The 22,351-nt window shown below is 52.7% G+C and overlaps 1 protein-coding gene across 1 annotated transcript; it reads left to right on the forward strand.

Moving 5' to 3' along the window:
* The first annotated feature begins 14,673 nt into the window (after positions 1-14,673).
* On the forward strand, positions 14,674-18,509 carry LOC132317100 (forkhead box protein J1-like). The gene is made up of 2 exons (XM_059818067.1): positions 14,674-15,177; positions 17,709-18,509. The coding sequence occupies exons 1-2, from the start codon at positions 14,674-14,676 to the stop codon at positions 18,507-18,509; spliced, it is 1,305 nt and encodes a 434-aa protein (XP_059674050.1).
* Positions 18,510-22,351: the final 3,842 nt, after the last annotated feature.

Below are 22,351 nucleotides of genomic sequence, written 5' to 3' on the forward strand. Positions count from 1 at the left end.
AAGTGGGGCAAACACCCCCCCAAAACACACACCCAGCCCCCCGCCCACACACCCTGCCCTGCGTAGCATCTTCTCTAGCTTTTCCCTTGTCCTTTGCCAGTAAGTTCCCTTCCTGTTGAGCAGTGGCTTGCATTTCCTTAGGCTTCCTTCTGCTTCCAGGAGCCTTCCAGAAGGACAACAGGAAGGGCTTCATCTCTTCCTAGTTTGCCTCCAGCTAAGCTGTGGCTTTCCCCAGTCCATCCCTGCATGCTTGCGCGATGTCTCTCTGTTCCTCCTGAGTATCCCATCTCTGCCTGCGCCTCGTGTGTTCTTCCTTTCTGGCATTTGAGGAGGCTCAGGAGTTTCCTGTCCGTCAGTGCTGGCCTTCTGCTACTTGTGACGGACCCTGTGTTTTGGCACGGACCCTTCTGGTGCCTGGGGAGGTGAGGGCTGTTGTCCTTGAAGTTCAACCAGTTGCCTTCGGCCCCTTTGCCCTCCAGGCCAGTCTCCTGTAGGCGACAAGGGAAAGCTTCTGGCCAGCCTGAGGAAGTATCTAATGTATCCATTTTGCCATGGTAATTCAGAAAAGTCTATTTGCCAATAGTCTCCTGGACTGTTTCCTCTCTTTGTCACCCCTGGTAAAGGTCTTTGGGGTAAGTGAGGATTGTTCTTCAGGCATAACTCACATTTCTTCACTATGTTTTTAATTATTCCAGTCATTCGTACACTTAGCACTTGTGTTTTTAATGCTTCCACCATTGTTTGAATTCCCCAGTGAGTTTCTTGGTGTTGCTTATTAGCCAATTCACGCATAATTTCCTGTGTAACTATTACTTGATGTGAAGGAGTCACCCGCCACCCCTCTTGGTTTTTAATCGCTTTCAGTAGATTAGCCAATGGATTGTCTTCTGGTGTATACTGCGGATTCTCAGGTCCCAACCTCTGAACCTTTTCCAGCAAAACTACAATATTTGACCTTCAGCTGCTTCTCTCGCAGGTCTACCTGCCATGTGGTTTCCTATATGCATTGGGCTATTTCCAGTTTGATGTGCCTTGCAATGCATAATTGCCACTAATCAGGGTAGATTAATTGTATGCAATAGTTGTTGGATTGTTGGCCCGTATTTGATGGGAGATCCTTGAGATCCCCAGGCATGATCCCCAAGCTCCATGAGCGTGGACCACTCCGAAGGCAAATTTTGAATCTGTCCATATATTAACAGTTTGGGCTTTCGAAAGTTGTAGTGCTCTCAGCAAGGCTACGAGCACTGCTTTCTGGGCCAGTGTTGGACGGCAGAGCTTTTGCCTCAGTTACTTCCTTAATGGTTACCACTGCGTAACCTGTTTTCCGTGTTCCGTTCCGCATAAAGCTGCTACCACCTCCAAACAGGTCCCAGTTTTGAAAAATAACCCACGGGTCTTTTCCAGGATCCCAGCTTCTGGGCCAGTACCCCTAGAGCAATATGCAATCTTTCATGCACAAATAATTTAAATGGTTTTTCCAAATTCGGAAGGCCTAGGGCTGGAGCATTCATTAAAGCTTGTTTCAATTTCATAAATGCATTTCTGCACTCCTGAGTCCAGACAAGGAGGTTTCCCTCCCCTTGTACAGCTTTGTATAGGGGTTCCACAGTGAGTCCAAAATTTGTTATCCACAGGCGACACCATCCAGCCATTCCGGGAAATGCTCTGAGCTCTTGTTTCGATTTCGGTTCGGGAATCTGGCAAACGGCCTCTTTTTCTCTCGGTTCCAAGACTACGCTGGCCCTGGGAAATTGTGTACCCCAAATCTGTTACTTCCTGCTGGGCGATCTGTGTCTTTTTCGGGGACACCTTGTACCCTGCCAACCCCAAAAAGTTGAGGAGGTCTATTGTCATTTATATGGAATCTTTCTTGTCACTTGTTGCTAACACTATGTCATCTACGTACTCTGGCAAGGTGGTATTTTTATGCCTCTTTTGCCAGTCTTCTAATTCTCTGGCTAATTGATGTCCAAAGATCATGGGGCTATTCTTAAATCCTTGTGGTAATACTGTCCAGCACAAGTGAGTTTTTCTTCCGGTCTTAGGGCTTTCCCACTCAAAAGCGAACAGTTCCTGACTCTCAGCTGCTAGCGGAAGGCAAAAGAACGCATCTTTGAAGTCCAATACAGTAAACCATTTGTGCGTTTCCTTCAGGGTGGTCAAGAGAGTATACGGGTTTGCCAGGTGAACGTCCTGCACGATTTGATTTATAGCCCTTAAGTCCTGGACCAACCTATGCTCTTCTGAGTGCGGATTTTTAATTGGCAAGATCTCGGAGTGTTGTATTCTGATTGACATTCTGTTAATAATCCAAAATTTACAAATTGTTCTATTAATGGTTCTAATCCTTTTCTTGCTTCTGATTTAATCGGGTACTGTTTCCATCTTACCGGTCTGGCATCCGGTTTCAGCTGGGTGATTACTGTTTCTGCCACTCGGGATCGTCCTGGTGCTCCTTGAAGCCCATACTGGAGGGGTTACAGCCTTTTCAGCTTCTTCTGGTATTTCCTGTAACTTGGCTTCCTTCTGTAACATAAAAACTTGAGCATCCAAAGCTTTATTGTCAGGAATATGGATTTGGGTTTTTCCTTTTTCAAAAGTAGTTTGTGCATTCAATTTACTTCATATGTCTCATCCTAATTAGCGGCACAGGGCAATCTGGGATATAAAGAAATGGATGGGTTAACACCTTTTTCCCAATTGTAAACTTCAAAGGCTGGAAAAATGGCCGATTTTCTTTCTGCCCCGTGGTACCAATAACTGATGTACTCTGATTACTCAAATTAGCCTTGCATGTATTCAATACCAAATAAGTGGCCCCCGTATCTACTAAAAATTGTACTTTTTCATCCCCCAACTTTACTCTAAGGAGGGGTTCTGTTGGGGAGGGTTCCGATTCTTCCCCCGGTCTCCCTCAGTCTGAATCTATTGTCATCATGTTAGCAGCCTGATTTGGCATCTCCTCACGACCTTGTCTTCTTAACTGCGGGCACTCCCTTTTCCAGTGTCCTTTCTGTTTGCAGTAAGCACACTGATTTTTCTCCAACGGTATTCTGGCCCTTTGTGCTCCACCGGGAAACCTCCTCCCCTTTGGACCTCGATAGCCCTGTCCTCTGAATGTAATAGTTTCCTGGGCTACGGCTACTGCCAGCATCCTGTTGTCCTTAAACTTCTCCTTTGCCTGCTTTTCCTCTTCCACCTTTTCTCTGTTGCTAGACACTTTCCAGGCATTTTCTAACATTTAATCCAATGAGCGGGCATCTGCCCCCTCTAACTTTTGTAATTTCCGTTTTATGTCTGCATTAGATTGTCCCATAAAACTGTGCACCGACGAGACAGGGAGGGAGTCCTGCACCGTTTGGAGTAACTTTTGGAGGGAGTCCTGCACCGTTTGGAGTAACTTTTGGAGGGAGTCCTGCACCCTGGGGCTTTTCTGGAGCTCTGTACCCTTGGTCTTGTTTTGCAAGGGTGACCGGCTTTTCTTTTTTTTTGGGTGCCCTTTCTGGTTTTGCTATATTTTTGAATATAACAAAACCCGTTATTTCTGGAGTGCATCACCGTGCTGCCCCCCCTCATCCCGTGGAGAGCATCGCCGCACTGCCCCGCCCTGGAGGAGAGCATCACCATTCCACCTGCACCCCACAGAGGAGAGCATCACCATTTGGGTTTTGTGGGAGTCTTGCATCATTTGCAGTACCTCTTGGGGAGTCCTACATGGTTTGGAGTAATTTTTTGGGAGTCCTGCACCATATGGAGTATCTTTTTGGGAGTCCTGCACCACATGGAATATTTTTTGGGAGCCCTGCACCACATGGAATATTTTTTTGGGAGCCCTGCACCATATGGAATATTTTTTTGGGAGCCCTGCAGCATTTGGAGTAATTTTTGGAGGGAGCCCTGCACCATTTGGAGTATTTTGGGGGAGCCCTGCACCCTTTCTTGTATTTTTTGGAAGGCGTCCTGCACCCTGGGGCTTTTTTTGAGCTCTGTACCCTTGGTCTTGTTTTGCAAGGGTCACTGTTTTGTTTTTTGGGTGCCCTTTCTGGTTTTGCTGGTTTTTGGAATATTATAAAACCTGTGATTTCTGGAGCGCATCACTGCGCCGCCCCCCCCATCCCGTGGAGAGGATCACCACGCCGGCCCCCCCACCCGGAGGAGAGCATTGCTGGGCCTCCCTGCCATGCCCCGGAGGAGAGTATCACCGTGCCACCTGCACCCCCCGGAGGAGAGCATCACCATTTGGGGTTTTTTGGGAGTCCTGCACCATTTGGAATATTTCTGGGGGAGTCCTGCACCCTTCGGAGTATTTCTTGGGGAGCCCTACACAGTTTGGAGTAATATTTTGGGGAGTCCTGCACAGTTTGGAGTAATTTTTTAGGGAGTCCTGCACGGTTTGGAGTAATTTTGGGGGGAGTCCTGCAGCATTTGGAGTAATTTTTGGAGGGAGCCCTGCACCATTTGGAGTAATTTCTGGAGGGAGCCCTGCACCATTTGGAGTATTTTGGGGGAGCCCTGCACCCTATGGAATATTTTTTTGGGAGCCCTGCTCCATTTGGAGTAATTTTTGGAGGGAGCCCTGCACCCTTTCGTGTATTTTTTGGAAGGAGTCCTGCACTCTGGGGCTTTTTTTGAGCTCTGTACCCTTGGTCTTGTTTTGCAAGGGTCACTGTTTTGTTTTTTGGGTGCCCTTTCTGGTTTTGCTGGTTTTTGGAATATTACAAAACCTGTGATTTCTGGAGTGCATCACCGCACCAGCACCCCCATCCCGTGGAGAGGATCACCTCACCGGCCCCCCCACCCAGAGGAGAGCATCGCCGCGCCGCCCTGCCATGCCCCGGAGGAGAGTATCACCATTTGGGGTTTTTTAGGAGTCCTGCACCATTTGAAATATTTTTGGGGGAGTCCTGCACCCTTTCGAGTATTTCTTGGGGAGCCCTACACAGTTTGGACTAATTTTTTGGGGAGTCCTGCATGGTTTGGACTGATTTTTTGGGGAGTCCTGCACGGTTTGGAGCAATTTTTTGGGGAGTCCTGCACGGTTTGGAGCAATTTTTGGGGGGAGCCCTACCACGTTTGGAGTATTTTTGGAGGAAGTCCTGCAACTTTTGGAGACTTTTTTGGAAGGCGTCCTGCACCCTGGGGCTTTTTTTGAGCTCTGTACCCTTGGCTTTGTTTTGCAAGGGTCACCGTTTTGGTTTTTGGGTGCTCTTTCTGGTTTTGTTGTCTTTTGAAATATTACAAAGCCCGTTATTTCTGGAGTGCATCGTCACGACGACCCCCCGTGTTGTGGAGAGCATCGCCTCGCCAGCCCCCCCACCCAGAGGAGAGCATCGGAGAGCTGCCCCGCCAGAGGTGAGTATCACTGCGCCGACCCTCCCCGGAGGGGAGCATCACCATTTGGGTTTTTTGGGAGTCTTGCATCATTTGGAGTACCTCTTGGAGAGTCCTGCACCGTTTAGAGTAATTTTTTGGGAGTCCTGCACGGTTTGGAGCAATTTCTGGGGGGAGTCCTGCACCATATGGAATATTTTTTGGGGAGTCCTGCACCGTATGTAATATTTTTTTTGGAAGTCCTGCACCATATGGAATATTTTTTTGGGAGTCCTGCACCATTTGGAGTAAATTTTGGAGGGAGGCCTGCACCGTTTGGAGTATTTCGGAGGATCCTTCCCCTATTTGAAGTTTTTCTTGGGGAGTCCTACACGCTTTGGAGTAATTTTTGGAGGGAGCCCTGCACCCTTTCGTGTATTTTTTGGAAGGAGTCCTGAACCCTGGGGCTTTTTTTGAGCTCTGTACCCTTGGCCTTGTTTTGCAAGGGTGACCGTTTTGTTTTTTGGGTGCCCTTTCTGGTTTTGCTGGTTTTTGGAATATTACAAAACCTGTGATTTCTGGAGTGCATCACCGCGCCAGCACCCCCATCCCGTGGAGAGGATCACCTCACCGGCCCCCGCACCCAGAGGAGAGCATCGCCGCGCCGCCCTGCCATGCCCCGGAGGAGAATATCACCTTTTGGGGTTTTTTAGGAGTCCTGCACCATTTGAAATATTTTGGGGGGAGTCCTGCACCCTTTCGAGTATTTCTTGGGGAGCCCTACAGAGTTTGGATTAATTTTTTGGGGAGTCCTGCATGTTTTGGACTGATTTTTTGGGGAGTCCTGCACGGTTTGGAGCAATTTTTTGGGGAGTCCTGCACGGTTTGGAGCAATTTTTGGAGGGAGCCCTACCACGTTTGGAGTATTTTTGGAGGAAGTCCTGCAGCTTTTGGAGACTTTTTTGGAAGGAGTCCTGCACCCTGGGGCTTTTTTTGAGCTCCGTACCCTTGGCCTTGTTTTGCAAGGGTCACCGTTTTGGTTTTTGGGTGCCCTTTCTGGTTTTGATGTCTTTTGGAATATTACAAAGCCCGTTATTTCTGGAGTGCATCGTCACGACGACCCCCCGTGTCGTGGAGAGCATCGCCTCGCCAGCCCCCCCACCCAGAGGAGAGCATCGGAGAGCCGCCCCGCCAGAGGTGAGTATCACCGCGCCGACCCTCCCCGGAGGGGAGCATCACCATTTGGGTTTTGTGGGAGTCTTGCATCATTTGGAGTACCTCTTGGGGAGTACTGCACAGTTTGGAGTAATTTTTGGGAGTCCTGCACCATACGGAATATTTTTTCTGGGAGTCCTGCACCATTTGGAGTAAATTTTGAAGGGAGGCCTGCACCATTTGGAGTATTTCGGGGGATCCTTCCCCTATTTGAACTTTTTCTTGGGGAGTCCTACACGCTTTGGAGTAATTTTTGGAGGGAGCCCTGCACCCTTTGGTGTATTTTTTGGAAGGAGTCCTGCACCCTGGGGCTTTTTTTGAGCTCTGTACCCTTGGCCTTGTTTTGCAAGGGTCACCGTTTTGTTTTTTGGGTGCCCTTTCTGGTTTTGCTGTTTTTTGGAATATTACAAAATCTGTGATTTCTGGAGTGCATCACCGCGCCGGCCCCCCCACCCAGAGGAGAGCATCGCCGCGCCGCCCTGCCATGCCCCGGAGGAGAGTATCACCATGCCACCTGCACCCCCCGGAGGAGAGCATCACCATTTGGGTTTTTTGGGAGTCCTGCACCATTTGGAATATTTTTGGGGGAGTCCTGCACCCTTTGGAGTATTTCCTGGGGAGCCCTACACGATTTGGACTAATTTTTTGGGGTGTCCTGCATGGTTTGGAGTAAATTTTGGGGGAGTCCTGCACGGTTTGGAGCAATTTTTGGAGGGAGCCCTACCACGTTTGGAGTATTTTTGGAGGAAGTTCTGCAACTTTTGGAGACTTTTTTGGAAGGCGTCCTGCACCCTGGGGCTTTTTTTGAGCTCTGTACCCTTGGCCTAGTTTTGCAAGGGTCACCGTTTTGGTTTTTGGGTGCCCTTTCTGGTTTTGCTGTCTTTTGGAATATTACAAAGCCCGTTATTTCTGGAGTGCATCGCCACGACGACCCCCCGTGTCATGGAGAGCATCGCCTCGCCAGCCCCCCCACCCGGAGGAGAGCATCGGAGAGCCGCCCCGCCAGAGGTGAGTATCACCGCGCCGACCCTCCCCGGAGGGGAGCATCACCATTTGGGTTTTTTGGGAGTCTTGCATCATTTGGAGTACCTCTTGGGGAGTACTGCACAGTTTGGAGTAATTTTTGGGAGTCCTGCACCATATGGAATATTTTTTTCCTGGGAGTCCTGCACCATATGGAATATTTTTTTGGGAGCCCTGCACCATATGGAATATTTTTTTGGGAGCCCTGCAGCATTTGGAGTAATTTTTGGAGGGAGCCCTGCACCATTTGGAGTAATTTCTGGAGGGAGCCCTGCACCATTTGGAGTATTTTGGGGGAGCCCTGCACCCTATGGAATATTTTTTTGGGAGCCCTGCTCCATTTGGAGTAATTTTTGGAGGGAGCCCTGCACCCTTTCGTGTATTTTTTGGAAGGCGTTCTGCACCCTGGGGCTTTTTTTGAGCTCTGTACCCTTGGTCTTGTTTTGCAAGGGTCACCATTTTTTGGGGGGGTTTTGGATGCCCTTTCTGGTTTTGCTATTTTTTGGAATATTACAAAACCTGTGATTTCTGGATTGTATCGCCACGCCGACCTCCCAGAGGAATGCATCACCTTTTGGTTTTTTGGGAGCCATTCTCCTTTAATTTTTTTGGATGGTCCTGCACCGTTTCGTTTTTGTGGGAGCTCTCCAAACCGTTTCTCTTTTGTACCTCTGTACCCTTGGGCTTCTTTGGAGTGTGTCACTATTTAGTTTTTTGGGAGCCCTTTACGCCTTTGGACCTTTTTGGAATATTACCAAACCTGTTTTTTCCAGAGGCCTTAACAGCACTGCCCTGGAGGATTTTTGGGCAGTCCTGCACCATTTGGAGTAATTTTTTGGCAGGATCCCTGCACCGTTTGGAGTAATTTTTTGGTATGAGCCCTGCACAGTTTGGAGTAATTTTTGGAGGTAGTCCTGTACCCTGGGGCTTTTTTGGATCCCTCCAACCCGGCACTTTTTTGTAGCTCTGCACTCTGGGGCTTGTTTGGAGCGCGTCACCATTTACTATTTTGGGAGCCCTTTAGGGCTTTTCACTTTTTTTTTGATATTCCAAAACACAGGTTTTCCGGAGGCCTTCACAGCGCTGCCCTGGAGGAGTGCATCACCGTTTTGGCTGTTGGGGCGGACCGGCACAGGTCCCCGGGGGTCTCCTGCCCTGTGCCGGACGTGTCCCGCTCGGAAAGGCTGCGGGCGCGCTGCTCCGACGGGACGGAGCCTCCGCTCGCTGCCCGGCCGTGCGCGCAATAAAAGCGGAGCGTCGGTCTCCTCTGCCGCAGTTGCCGTCTGTGTCGCCTCTGTCCCGGTCGCGCTGCGAGAGCTTCTCCCCCTCGGGCCCCGCCGCTGCCTCCGCAGCCCCCCGCTCCCCCGGAGCGAGTCCCGCACGCTCCCCGCCCCCCGGCAGCTCCCCGCTCCGGCCGTGACCCCCCCGCCGCCCCGCGGGAGCCCGGTTCTCGCCGCGGGACGTGGCCGACACGAGCCCTGCGCTCCGCTCGCCCTCCGCCCGCCGGGTCCCGCACCCCGGCAGCCCCCTTCCTCCTCCCCGCCGTCCCGCCTCTGCTCCCGGGCAGCGCTCAGGCCCCGGGAGCGGACCACCCCCTCCGCCCCTTCCCCGGCAGAGAACCCGCCGGACGGGCCCCGCCCCTTCGCTCCGGCCCCGCCCCTTCGCTCCGGCTCCGCCCCCCGCCCCGGCTCCGTCCCCCGCGTCGGCTCCGCCACTTCACTCCGGCCCCGCCACTTCACTCCGGCTCCGCCCCTCGCCTCGGCTCCGCCCCCCGCCCAGCCTCCGTCCCCCCGCCCCGGCTCCGCCCCTTCGCTCCGGCCACGCCACATCACTCCGGCTCCGCCCCTTCGCTCCGGCTCCGCCCCTCGCCTCGGCTCCGCCCCCCGCCCCGCCTCCGTCCCCCGCCCCGGCTCCGCCCCTTCGCTCCGGCTCCGGCCCCCGCCCCGGCTCCGCCCCTTCGCTCCGGCTCCGCCCCTTCGCTCCGGCTCCGCCCCCCGCCCCGGCCCCGCCCCTTCGCCCCGGCTCCGCCCCCCGTCCCCGCCCGCGGCCCCGTTATTACAAACTGCTGTGAAACGGCCGCGGGGAAAAACAAATGCACACGCGGGTGCGCGCGCGCGCTGCCCACCCGGGACGTGGCGGGTCGCCGGCGGGACGCTCCCCACCCCGCTCCCCGCAGCGGGGCTCGGCGGCGGCGGAACCGCCTCCCGTGGGAGATGCTCCGCGTCCCGGGGCTGGAGCCAGCCGGGCGTCCCCGGCCAGGGCCCCCTCGCTCCGGGAGCTCCTGCGGGGGGGGCGCGTTTGGGGTCGGCAGCCGGGGGCCTCTTCCACCCGCTTCGGTGCCGCCGCACGGGTGGGCGTGGGGCAGCAGCCCCGGGACAGCCGCTGCGGACCCCTCTGTCCCGGGAGGGGCGGGGAGGGGCGGGCCGGGACCGCCGCGCCTCTGCCCTGCGCCCGCCGGGGTCTCTCGGTCCCGCCGGCTGCCGCCCAGCGAGGGGGGTTCGGCGGAGCTCGGCAGGGGTGTCCCGGGACCCGCCCGAGGAGAGCTCCTGCGTAGGCAGCGCCCGGGCCGGTTCGCCTGGGCGGGGGCTGCGGCACCGGCACCGGGCCCGGCCCAGACCCGCCCCGCCGAGTCCCGCCCAGCCGAGCCCCCCCGGCCGGTCGGGGCGCAGCGGCAGGGGCGGGCGGGGCGGGCAGCGTTGCCCGCGGGCGCGATGCCGTTCCTCCCGCCGCAGGCGATGGCGGGCAGGAACCGGCCCCTCGGCACCGCGCACCGGGCGCTGCAGCTCCGCGTCCTGCCCCGCTCCGGCGGGGGTGGGGGGGCAGGACGCTGCCGGGGGCCGGGGAGCGCCCCGGGGGTCCCCGTGTCCCGGGCGGCGACGAGGACACCGAGGCCAAGGGGCCGTCCCGGCGCTCCCCGGAGGCGCACGGTGCCGGCCGGGACGAAGCCCGCGCCGGCCCTCGGCCGCACCCGCGGCAGACTGCGCCCGGTGCTCGGCGCTGCCGGCCGGCCCGGCCCCGCCGCCGGGCTCGGTAGCCTTCCGGGCTCGGTAGCCAGCCGCGCCCGGGCTCGCCCCGCTGCCGGGGGCGCGCCCCGCTCGGGAAGCCCGGCCCGGGCCGGCCCCGGGAGGGGACCGGCTCGGGAGCGTGTTCCTGCTGCCGCCGCTCCCGCCCGTCCCCCGCGCAGGTCTCCGCCGGGCTCTGTGTGCCGGGACGGGACCCCTCGGGCTGTATTGGGGTATTGACAGTACTGACAGTATTCCAGTATTGACACGCGGAAACAAACTTCACAACTCACACAGAGTTATAAAGCAGGCGTGTTTATTGCGGTCCCGGGTGCAAGGGGATTTCTCCTCCTGACATGCACACCGGGTTAAAATCATGAAAAGGTACTTAACAGTTAACAAAGTTAGTTACGCCTCCAGGTTCTACCCCTTAATTAACTCTTGGTTAATACTTTTCTTACTTCATCTTAAAGTTACAGTTCTCTTTTAATTCACCACACATGCTGAGAGAGTAGGGGGCTTAATTGGGTTGGGGGCTTTTCTAGCTAGGAGGTGTGTTCCTTACCATTATAATGAGATTATAATGAGACAGGTTAACTCTAGGGCACTGTTTTGGCAGTCCATTCTATTTTTCTACGATTCGTCCTTGTGTTAATCGTTATTGCTAGTTAGCAGAGAGCTGGTGAAGACAGTCTTTATCTCTAATATGTCTAAGTGCCAGGTGCAGTTGTTATGAAGTATCTTCTTTACATTCTTCTCTCTTACTTTTAACCCTTGTTTTTCAAGATGTCCTGTAACAGAAGTAATCAGTCTTTTAAGTCGTTATTGCTAAACAATGCAGAAGCTACCAAAAGAAGTTGAAGCAGGTACTTTCCTCCTCACAAGCAGCATATCATTGCAGTGCTTCTCGTATTAAAGTCTCTTCTCTGCTCTAAAGGGTCCCTATTTTCTCTGCTCCCAAGATAAACTCCAGAGCTATTCATGGGGTTTCAAAGAAAGGCACATGTAGTTTACCTGCCTTGGGGGGGGGGGGGAAGGAACTCAGACCTCTGAATGGAGAATGTTTACTAAACACTGCACAGACAAATTAACCAAAGAGCAAACGTTAATGGGAAAAGCTGGGAGCAGAATGAGAAGCACCACACAACTAAAGCTATCCCAAGCACTTAGGCCTCCATCAAGGACCACAAGCCCTGAGGCTGATGATGGCTGTTGGATGAGTTTCCCTCCCCCAGGTGGAAACACCTCTCACTGCGCTGTGCTCAGACCAAGGAAGGAAAAAGCAATACACCCCCCTACATCTAAAGGCATGACACTCCATTCAAAGGTAAATTTTGATTTATTTAGATAAACTGCCTGGCCAGTTTTAGCACCTGCCTCTAGAGTACATTGATTTCATCCACCCCTACCCACAAAAACTTTTGATTGAGTGCTGAGTGATGTGGAGTCAGGTGGATTTAGACACGCACGCTGCTACCAGGGGACTGGATTTTTAACCTCTTTACAAGTATTCGTTGCTTTGAAGCTGCCCGAGGGTCAGCACGCCCTCGCTTCTGGAGGTTCTCGCTCTGCGCAGGCACTAAGGAAGACATTTCTGGCGACAGGTTATTTTAAAGCACAGCAGAACATACCGTTTATGACCTCCTGAGAATTATCTCCCAGACAGATCAGGAAGAAGGGCAAAACTTGTCTATTTAACATGCATTTGGGTTACATGACTGTTAAACATGTTAAAAATCTCTAACAGAAAAAGTCACCTACACAATGTACGTAGGTGAGCAGGCACTTCTTTACTGCAGCGCTGGACGCACAGGGGATCGCTCCACCTCGTGTGCGTACTTAGTTTCTCCGCTACAGAAGTTATATACAATCAGTATACATATTCATCACATTTCCAAGAAACAATTAACATACTCATACAATTTCCGAGAACTCATTAATGTATGTAAATGCTCGTGACACATTCGCCTCCAGGTACACAGGTGGCTGTCTAAGGTCATCTGGTGGTCGTCCATAGTCTTCCTCACGGTGTCCTCTAGTTGAACCCCATCTTTGCGCATGCTCAGCTTGGTTGCAAAATCCCATTCTTGGAATCTTCTTAAGTTTTCCCCGGTTTACTGACCAGGCCTACAACTTATCATTCTCTTGACAAGCAAATTCTACCTCTTCACAATGCTACATTGTTAAATGCTAGTTTATGATTAAATCAGGGATAGCCCATACCTAGTTACCCTTATACAGAATATATATATATAATCTTTAATCTTTTAATAATCACTTTCTAGCTTATAATTTTCTGTCAATTTCCATGCCTATGAATAATCAATGTTTATTTCTATTAATATCTATTGATTGGCATTCTTGATATTCATATCAGATGGGAGGGTAAGGGGATTTTTCAAGCAGCATCACTGGTGCATATCAGGTCACACTGCCATAGGACTCAAACAAAACTTTTCTATTCAGTTCTTCATCGTTCCATCTCGTTACTGTTAGTTCCTCAGTATGGAACGGCGACTCCCTGGTGAGGTTCCTATGGTTATTGTTTCTAACTTAACAATCCTAACTTATTTATTTATTAATTAAATTTAACCTTTTATATATATATATAAAATCATATTTTGATTAAAAAAAAATCAGAATATTTACAACAAGCCCGCCACCCAAACCGCTTCACGAGCGCTACGCCAACGGCTCTTCCCATCGCCTGCAAGGGGGAAGAACAGTCACAGGCAGTAAGAAGAGCAGAATTAACAAAACTACAGATCACAGCCTCGACTGCACAGTCCTTATAAATACCTGGGGAAAGAAAGAGTCTCTCTTTATCCCGAGGAGAACCATTCGTCCGAAGACTAGAGAAGGTACAACAGGGCACAGCGAGTGAGCAAGGGGCAGAGCAAAGACACCGCAGGACAAAGTGACCGTCACTCCGCTGGAGTGCGGGAGGCTGAAGTTCGAGTCCCGCCCAAGGTACAACTAAAGCTGTCGTCATAGAATTATAGATCACGCACAAAATATTTCTGACAGCTGTAAACTACTTTACCTAAGAGAAAACCTGTGAATGCACAACTGCAACTCACCGTTTGAATGCTTTTATGGCCGGCAAATCACGGCGGCCGGGCGGGCAGGGCCTGGCACCGCGCGGGGCCACCGCTCACCGGGTGGGGGGAAAGCACCAATCCCCCCGCCACCCCCAGGGCTTTGGGGTTGGGTTTTTTTTTTTTTTTGGCCCCTTTTAGCAGTGCCGAGGGCTCAGCCGGGCTGTGCGGGCGAAGCCGCCGTCAGGGGCGGTGGGTTTGCAGAGGGAGGGGAGGACGTTTATTGCTACTGTTATTGCCATTGTCATTGCCATTGTTCTTGTCATTGTTACCCCCCCCGCCCGCCCCAGCGTTTCTGGGCTCTCCCTCACTGCGGGCAGGGGCCGGGGGGTGGTGGCACCGGGGCTCAGGCGTCTGAACAAGCTGCGGCTGCCCCGAGCCTTCTTTTTGCGGGAAAAGTTTCTTTCGCTGGAGCGAGAGAGAACGTTCTACTCCCACTCCCCCCGCGCCGACTGTTGAGTTCGGCGTCATTCCACCCGTGGAACCCCCGGCCCGAACCGACCCGGCACAGTCGGCGCAGCGCTCCGCGTCGCTCGGCCGCTCTCGGAGAGCGCTCTGCTCGCCCGGAGAAAGGAGATTTCGGGATCACAGCCCAGCAGCGAAGCCAGACGCCGCCTCCCCAGCCCGGGGATAACGGGAGCTTGAATCTCCCGGCTCGCTCTGAGCGAGGGTGTGTTGGGGAGGCTCCGCGCTCGCCCCCGCCGGGGTGTTTTCGGGGTGGCAGGTGAAGGGAGGAGCAGAAATAGGATGAAAGCCAGGGCAGTCGATAGCCAGAGGGGAACTGGAAGATGTTTTGCACCCTGGGGGAGTGGGGCACTGCGGCTCCGGTGCACAGCACCCCGGGGATGGGTCTCACCCAGCGGCACCGGGACCACCCAGGTCCAACCCTGCCAGGGTGCTACAGAGCGGCTGCGCCTCAGAGACCCTCAACCCTCTCCCTGTTTTTATTGCAGGATCTGCCCCGTCCCCTCCCTCCTCTTCACGTGTATCCCGTGAACCAAGAGCTGCTGACGTGCCAAGGCATGGCTGAGGGGTGGCTGAGCCGCCTGCCAGCTGGAAAGAACAGAGGGCAGAAGGGCAGCATGGGGGACGCGGACGACCTGGATGACAGCCTGACCAGCCTCATGTGGCTGCAGGACTTCTCAATTGCCAACCCCAGCATGGGCAAGTCCTCCTGCTGCCCCAGCGGCCAGGACCCCCACAACTGTCAGAGGATCCCCAGCTTTGCTGCCCCATGCTCGCCCCTGGCCGCCGACCCAGCGTGCATGGGCATCCCCCACACTCCCTGCAATCCCATCTCCTCCTGCACCTCGAGGACGGCGCACAACACCATGGCCGTGAACCCTCAGCTCATGGATGACATCGACTACAAGACCAACCCCCACGTCCAGCCGCCCTACTCCTACGCCACCCTCATCTGCATGGCGATGGAGGCCAGCAATAAGCCCAAAGTCACCCTTTCTGCCATCTACCAGTGGATTACTGACAACTTCTGCTACTTCCGACATGCTGATCCCACCTGGCAGGTAGGCGATTTGGAGCCCTCTTGTCTTGTCCCCTCTCCCCGCAGGGCTGGGGAGGGCTTTCCACAGCCTCCACTGTGAGGTCAAATAGAGCTGCTGTCCCCAGCTAGCACAAGCATGTCCCCAGGGGGTAGGGGACAGCCCCCAGGCTCACCAGCTTTGGGGACAACCTGAAGCACAGGGGCTTTTCCCAGCCACCTTGGCTCGCCGCTCTCCTCCATCACGCGAAGGGACCTCTGGCACGTGAGGCTTTCTAGGATGTGGCAGGGCAGGAGGGACCTGGGTGGCTCGTCCCTCCGCTCGGGTTATTCCCAGCCCAAATCCGCAGTGTGCCAATGATCCCGGCAGCGGTGCTCACCCAGGCAAAACCTCTGCAAAGCCCCTGCCCAGGCGTTGCCCACCTTCTCCCCAGGCAGGTGGGTCTTCAGCGGCTCTTGAAGCCCATCACGGGGAAGGAAACCCTCCGGTCCCTCTCCAGGGCCACCTGGGTCCCCCAGCCTCCCCTGTGCTGGGGGGACCTATGGGAGCAATGCGGGAGGAGGAGCTGTGTGCCAGTCCGTTGACTTTCTCCTGCAAACTCACAGCTGGGTAATCACCACGGTTTTAATTAAATGTGTTTATTAAAAAAAGAAAGAAGGTTTTCAATCGCTCTCTGCAGAGATGCAGGGGCTTTACAGGATTGTTGCAGGCAGGAATGATAAATATGTTAACCGGCCGGGTAATAACAGAGGGCAGCCCAGGCTGAATGAAGTTTGGGATGGGGAGGGGAGATGGGGAGCAGAGAATTCAGCTTGCAAGTCTCTGACCCTTGTAAAATTTCGTTAAACTGTAAATTCAGAGTTACCACAGCCTGGATTGTTTGCAGGGCTACCTGTGTTCCTGCTACTTTTTTATTTCTTTCTTTCTTATTTCTTTCTTTCTTTCTTCTTTCTTCTTTCTTTCTTTCTTTCTTTCTTCCTTCTTTCTTCTTTCTTTCTTTCTTCTTTCTTTCTTTCTTCTTTCTTTCTTTCTTTCTTATTTCTTTCTTATTTCTTTCTTTCTTCTTTCTTTCTTTCTTCTTTCTTTCTTCTTTCTTTCTTTCTTTCCTTTTTTCTTCCTCTTTCTTTCTTTCTTTCTTTCTTTCTTTCTTTCTTTCTTTCTTTCCTTCCTTCCTTCCTTCATTCCTTCCTTCCTTTTTTCTTCCTCTTTCTTTCTTTCCTTTTTTCTTCCTCTCTCTTTCTTTCTTTCCTTTCTTCTTCCTCTTTCTTTCTTTCTTTCCTTTTTTCTTTCCTTTTTTCTTCCTCTTTCTTTCTTTCTTTTCGAGGCTGTGTTCTCATCCCCTATCCCGATTCCCGTACGTGAAGACAGCCTGGAAAGGTCATGCCACCCATACTCCAGGGGGAGATGGATATATTCCTGTGGGAGCTGAGTGCTTTGGAGAAAAGCCAACACACCCAAGGAGCTTCAGCCCAGAGGAGGGGTTTGGGGGGGGGGGGGGTTGCGCGTATGCGTGTTTTTCAACAGCTCTAAGCATTCAAGCCTTGTTTTTCCTATTCGGCACTACGGATTCTGGATGAATAAGCATAAAGATATCCAGGCAACATTAAAAAAAAAAAACCCTCTACCATATCCAATCTCTTAATACAGTCTTGGCTTTGTGGAGTCCAACGCTGGGTTATTTACCCAATAACTGAGTTTCCTTTCTGATTATTCACATCACTCCAGGCACATTCAGGGTTTCAGAACAGCTCGACGGGAGCAGAAACTCCTCTTTTTTTTTTTTTTTTTTTCCTTTTTTTTCCCCCTGGCTCGTTTGAGTGGTGGTTGATGAAGATGCAGTGATTTCACACCGAGCTTCCCTGGGCCAGGAGGCACCACTGGGGACACACAGGGCTGAGGTGGGACAGCCCACGTGTCTCTGCAGTTTTGCCTGTCTGGTTTGTGTCAGCCTGGCTGCGGGGAGGCATGCTGCCTGGTTTTTGGCCAAATATTTTTCCTAGCAAGAGGCGCAGATGAACTGGGGGATGCAAGGAGGGCCCTGATGATGCCGTCCCCCACGGTGCTGCCATGTGTTGCCACTTTTAATGAAGCCGTGGCCACATTGGTGTAAAGACCCTCCTCTTCCTCCTTACCCATGAAGGAGAACCCGACCTCCTCCAGCTTAGCTCCAGGCCTAGAGCAAGTCTGGCTGGTTTCTCTCAGTGCTCTGCATGATTCAAGGCCCCATGGCCGCCGTTTACAGCCAAGGAGAGTTGCCCAAAAGCTTCCCGTTGGTTGGCAAGTCCTAGCTTGAACCCCTTGGCTCCTGCCACCTCTGGCTGGATTAGACAGGAGGCAAGAAAACTCTGCTGGTGACGCGGGGCAGGGGAGTTTCTGCGGGGCGGAGGAGCTTCTGCTGGGCAGAAGCCCGGGATGTCTTGACGTTGCCATTTCTGCTTTCTTTTTCCAAAGGTCCTTGCTGAAAACATGCTTTTCCACCAGCCTTCCCACACAGGTAGGTGCTGCAGTAGCAGACAAGCATTCAGCCTTGGGGTTTTTTTCTCTTTTGGGTCTAGAACTCCATCCGGCACAGCCTCTCCTTGAACAAGTGCTTCATCAAGGTCCCCCGGGAGAAGGGCGAGCCGGGGAAAGGCGGGTTTTGGAAGCTGGACCCCCAACATGCTGACCGGCTCAAGAACGGTCCCTTCAAAAAGCGGAGGATGCCCCCAGTGCAGATCCCCCCGTCCTTCACCGGAAGAGCCCAGCAAGAAGTACGGTGCGTCACCAACTCGGCCACTTCAACTTGCACCACCGATAGCATCCTCTACGTCAACACTGAGTCGCAGCAGCTGCTGAAAGAATTTGAAAAAGTCACTGGCAACGAGAACCGGAATCCAGAGGATGGCAAAGCAGGCCAGAAGCGCAGGCAGCCCTTGCCCAAGCGAACGGCCAAGGCGTCGCGGCTTTCCAGCTCTGCCTTGCTGACCCAGGAAGAGCAGACCGAGCTGGGATCGCTGAAAGGTGACTTTGACTGGGAGGCCATCTTAGACACCAACCTGAGTGGGGACCTCTCCATTTTCGGGGATCTGGAGTTCACACCTCCACTAAGCCCCGCAACACGCAACCCGGACTTGACGGTACAAGGGCACCACGTCGACTGTCCTCAGGGGCAGGAGCAGGTCCTCACTGAACCCAGCCTGAACAACCTGGACTTTGACGAAACCTTGATGGCCACGTCTTTCCTGCAGCATCCCTGGGATGAAGAGACAGACGATCTCCTCTCCAACTGCATCAACATAGATCAGTTGTTTGACCTCAACGATACCTCTTTGCCAGTGGATGCGAGCGACTGGAGCAGTCTCACGGCCCTTTTATAAGAGGCCAGTCGCCATTCCAAGCCCACACAGACTTTAGTAGGATGCTCCCCCCATGCTGCTGGGACTTACAAGGGACAAGATTTTCTAGAGACAGAGACATCCACAGTGATTTTTACCAGCTTCATCATAAGATTATTCACAGAAACACCGGGGGGAGAAAAAAACACCACCACAGGAACTGCTTGATAGATCTTTAAAGGACACATCAGAAGTCTCTAGTCCATGAGAGAAGAAATAGAACACTACTTATTTTTTTACTTTTAAAGGAAGAAATGTGAATTATCCTTTTTTTTTTTTTTTTTCCTGTGAAAATGGACACAACATCTGTTCCTTCAGGGCTAAAGGAGAGCACCTGCTAAATTCCATCCAAGACATGTGATTCCTGGCGGCTTAGGACTCTATAGATTAAATGCAATTTCCTCACCCTTTCGTCTCTCCATTTCTGTCTCTCTTTCCTTTCTCTATCTAGGGTAGTTAGTAGATATAGTGTGATTATTAGCTAGCAAGCAAATAGAGGTCCCTTCTGGATTCTCCGAGTTCAACCTCCCTCCCGACTTGTGCCTAGGGAAGAAGAAAAGGTTTATAAATTCAGCAAGTCTGCCTCTTTAGATGTTTTTATATAATCTATTATATATTATCTATTCAAAGAAACCTATATTTTTAGCACTAGAATTTCTTAATAGTGGGGGGGATAGGGGAAATACAGTTTGAGAGTTGTTTTATATTTTCACTGTTTTTAAAGGCTTGTGTTCATTGTTCTGTAAACCAAGACCAGGCGAGGGAGGATTCCTGGAGCAGCAGCAACAGGTTTCGTTAAAGATCCAGGAACTGGCCCTGGCAGGAGAGGAGCAGTAGGGACCGAGGTGCTCCCAGAACGAGCTTTCGTATTTTTTATAGCCAAAATTCTCGCTGCAGTTGCTGAAGGGTCTAGGCCACCATAAACCCTCTCTGTCTTTCACCAGCTGACATAGCCCCTCTCTGTTTTTTTGGTCTGAGACTGTTGCTCTCCACTTCTTTTGCTCATCCATCAGGTTATGAGTGGCTGCCAGGGCAACGCAGGACCCCGATTAAGAATGCGTTTTTGGGGGAGCTGTAAGGAAAACACTGTGGCATGGCCATCAGCTGGTGGCAATGGGGTCACTCCACATCAAATGCTCCCAGCTGAGACCAAGGAGGAAGGAAATCCACATTCAGGCTCCATCCAGGAGCTCAGGCCAAAGACTGTGAGTGCCACGGGCTCTGGGGATGGCAGTGGAGATGAAGTTCCATCCAGCCGGGAGCAGCTCATCATCCGGGAGAGCCGCCGGGATTGACACAAACCAAAGCTTTGGCCCTTTGGCTCGGAGCACAGCGAGAGTGTGGCAAGGTCTCTGCAAAGCAGCTCAGAAACATTTCGGGAGTGGAGCCAAACTCTGCTGAAACTTGACTTGAAGCTCTCAAGAACGGGATCCTTCGCCTCTCCTTTGCCTCTCCTTCGCTGTAGGTTATTAGAGTTAGAGTAGATATTAGGTAGGAGTAAGTAGAAGCTGTAGTTTTAGTTGTATGTCTTAGACTTACTGAAAAATGGAAGATTGTAAAGAATTTCTTGTTTGGTTACAAAAGCACTTAGGACCTTTAATGTGAGCAATATAATTTATTGAGAGTGTAGTTGTAGTGCAAGAATCAATAAACAAGCCTTTAAAAAACTATATAAATTACCCTTGGAGTAATTTGCACCCACATTTGGGGAGAGGGTTGGAGCCGTGGATGTGGGAGTGCAGGTCCCGCATCCCGCCGGTAAAGCGTGGGACAGGCTAAGAACCAACATCTTCGGCTCACGCAAGCAGCAGAGCTGGGACTGGGCCACTGCTTTGCCCAGGTGCCAACACCTGAAGTGCCCTGGGATGCCACCGCACAGCTGGGGACGGTGTCCCGGGGCTGGGGAGTGAAGGCCATGTCTTTGGGGGGCTTTGGGGGTCAGTGTAGGTGTTTATATCTGTATTGGCAATGCTCCTTTTTATTTGTTGGTTTTGTTATATTTTCCTGTTTCGGGGCCTCGATGCTGAAGAACTGCAGCGATATGTGTGCAATTTAACCTTTTCCATGGAAAGTTATTTTCAAATTAAAAAAAAAAAAAAAGGAAAGAAAAAAAAGGAGAAGAAAAAACCCTTTTGCCTCTTTGTTTCCCTCCAGCACAGCCTGGCTCTGCCTGATCCTCTCCCCTGGAGGTAGGGGACATCTCACCAGCCCAGCCCTGGCTGCACACCCACCCTTGCTACATGGGTGCTATCACCCCTCTCCGCGGTAGCACAGCAATGCCCCGCGGAGAAACTGAGGCACAAACCACCACACGCGTGACAATGGTTACACCCCGCCTGTGCGACATAAGGGTGGCTGTGCCCGGGGTCCCAAGTCCTGGGAGCTGCTCCCAACCCTTGGAGCATCCTTCCCTGCCCCTGCGGGGAGCTCTTGAGGGTGACATGGTGTCAGTGCCTGGGGCTATCCCTCTGCTTGTGCCATGTCCCCACCTGGCCCTGTAGATGCCCTGAGAAACACAAGTGGCTTCAGAGCCCTCTTGGGTACAGGGCGGTGAGAGGAGCCGCACAGGAACCGCAGGAATAGCCAAGCCCTCGCGAGGCCAATTACGCCGAGGAGCGGTTGGGCTCTGCCAAGGCAGGGAAGAAAAGCAGCGCACGCTCAGCTGCCAGCCCGGCCGGCGCAGGCAGGGTGAGGGGTGGCGGGTCTGGGGGCAGCAGGTTCGGGGAGCCCCATGGGGAGGGCAGGTTGGCTCAGGGATGTGGGGCTGGGTGTGAGGCTGGCCAGGGCCAGGCTGCGGGTACCTCTCTGTGCCCACAGCTGTGGGGCAGTGCTGCCACTTGGGATGGTGGGAGAAGGGGCTGGAAAGGGACTCTGGAGAAACTGCCAGCAATGAGCCGGGGGGGTATTTACAACCCAAAGATCCCAGGTGTGCTTTGCGCCCTTTTGCACTGTATTTTAACGTGTTCAAACTGCAGTGTTTCTACCCTTTCTTTTTCATTTTACCAGAAATAACCTCTGCTGCTTTGACTTTTTTCATTTGACCAGCAAGCCAGGTTTTTTCTGCTGCCTCCCCTTGGATGTGCCGTTGCACCTCACGTTTGCACAGACTCTGGTAGTTTTTACACTATTTATTGGCAGACTGACTTTCTGTATATTTATTCACCCTTTGCACCCTAGCTGGCAGCGGCGACATGGGTTGGGTGCCTCTATCCCAGCTCCCCTTCTTTGCTCTGAGGGCTCAGTCACCCCATGAAGGGGTGAGGGAACATTTTTGCTGGGTTTTCAGGAGATATACAGCACTATTCAGGGGAGCACACACGATTGTTGCCCAGGCTCAGAGAGGGGAGATTTCATTTTGGCCCTGGGTGCTCTTTGAATGAGGGGATGAGTGTTAGCAGAAAAAGCATGGATTGCTATAAAAAAAAGAGATGGCTCTGCTGTACACGGAGAAAAAGAAACCTTCCCAATCACACCAGCCCAGCGGGGAAAAGCACAAGACATGCTGAGTGCTGACCCTGGACAGGGCTCTTCTCTCTTGTACCCACAGGACAAGATCCCCTCTAGCAGGTGTCCCCATAAAACACGGGCAGGCAGTCATGGCTGGGCAATGTCACACACAGAAAACACAGTGCCCTGGCTGTGCATCGGCCCTCACAGCAGCCAGAGCCCGGTCACAGCTGCTTGCAGCATGATAAGGTGGGTTATGAAACACACCGAAGTTGTTGAACAAAAGAGACCAGTCGGGCTGTTTCAGCTCCTTTCCAGAGCCCGGGGTGGTTTGACAAGGGGAAGATGGATGAGAACACACCAGTCCCTTCACGCAG

Source organism: Gavia stellata, chromosome 5 (assembly GCF_030936135.1).
Source record: "Gavia stellata isolate bGavSte3 chromosome 5, bGavSte3.hap2, whole genome shotgun sequence".
NCBI lineage: Eukaryota > Metazoa > Chordata > Aves > Gaviiformes > Gaviidae > Gavia > Gavia stellata.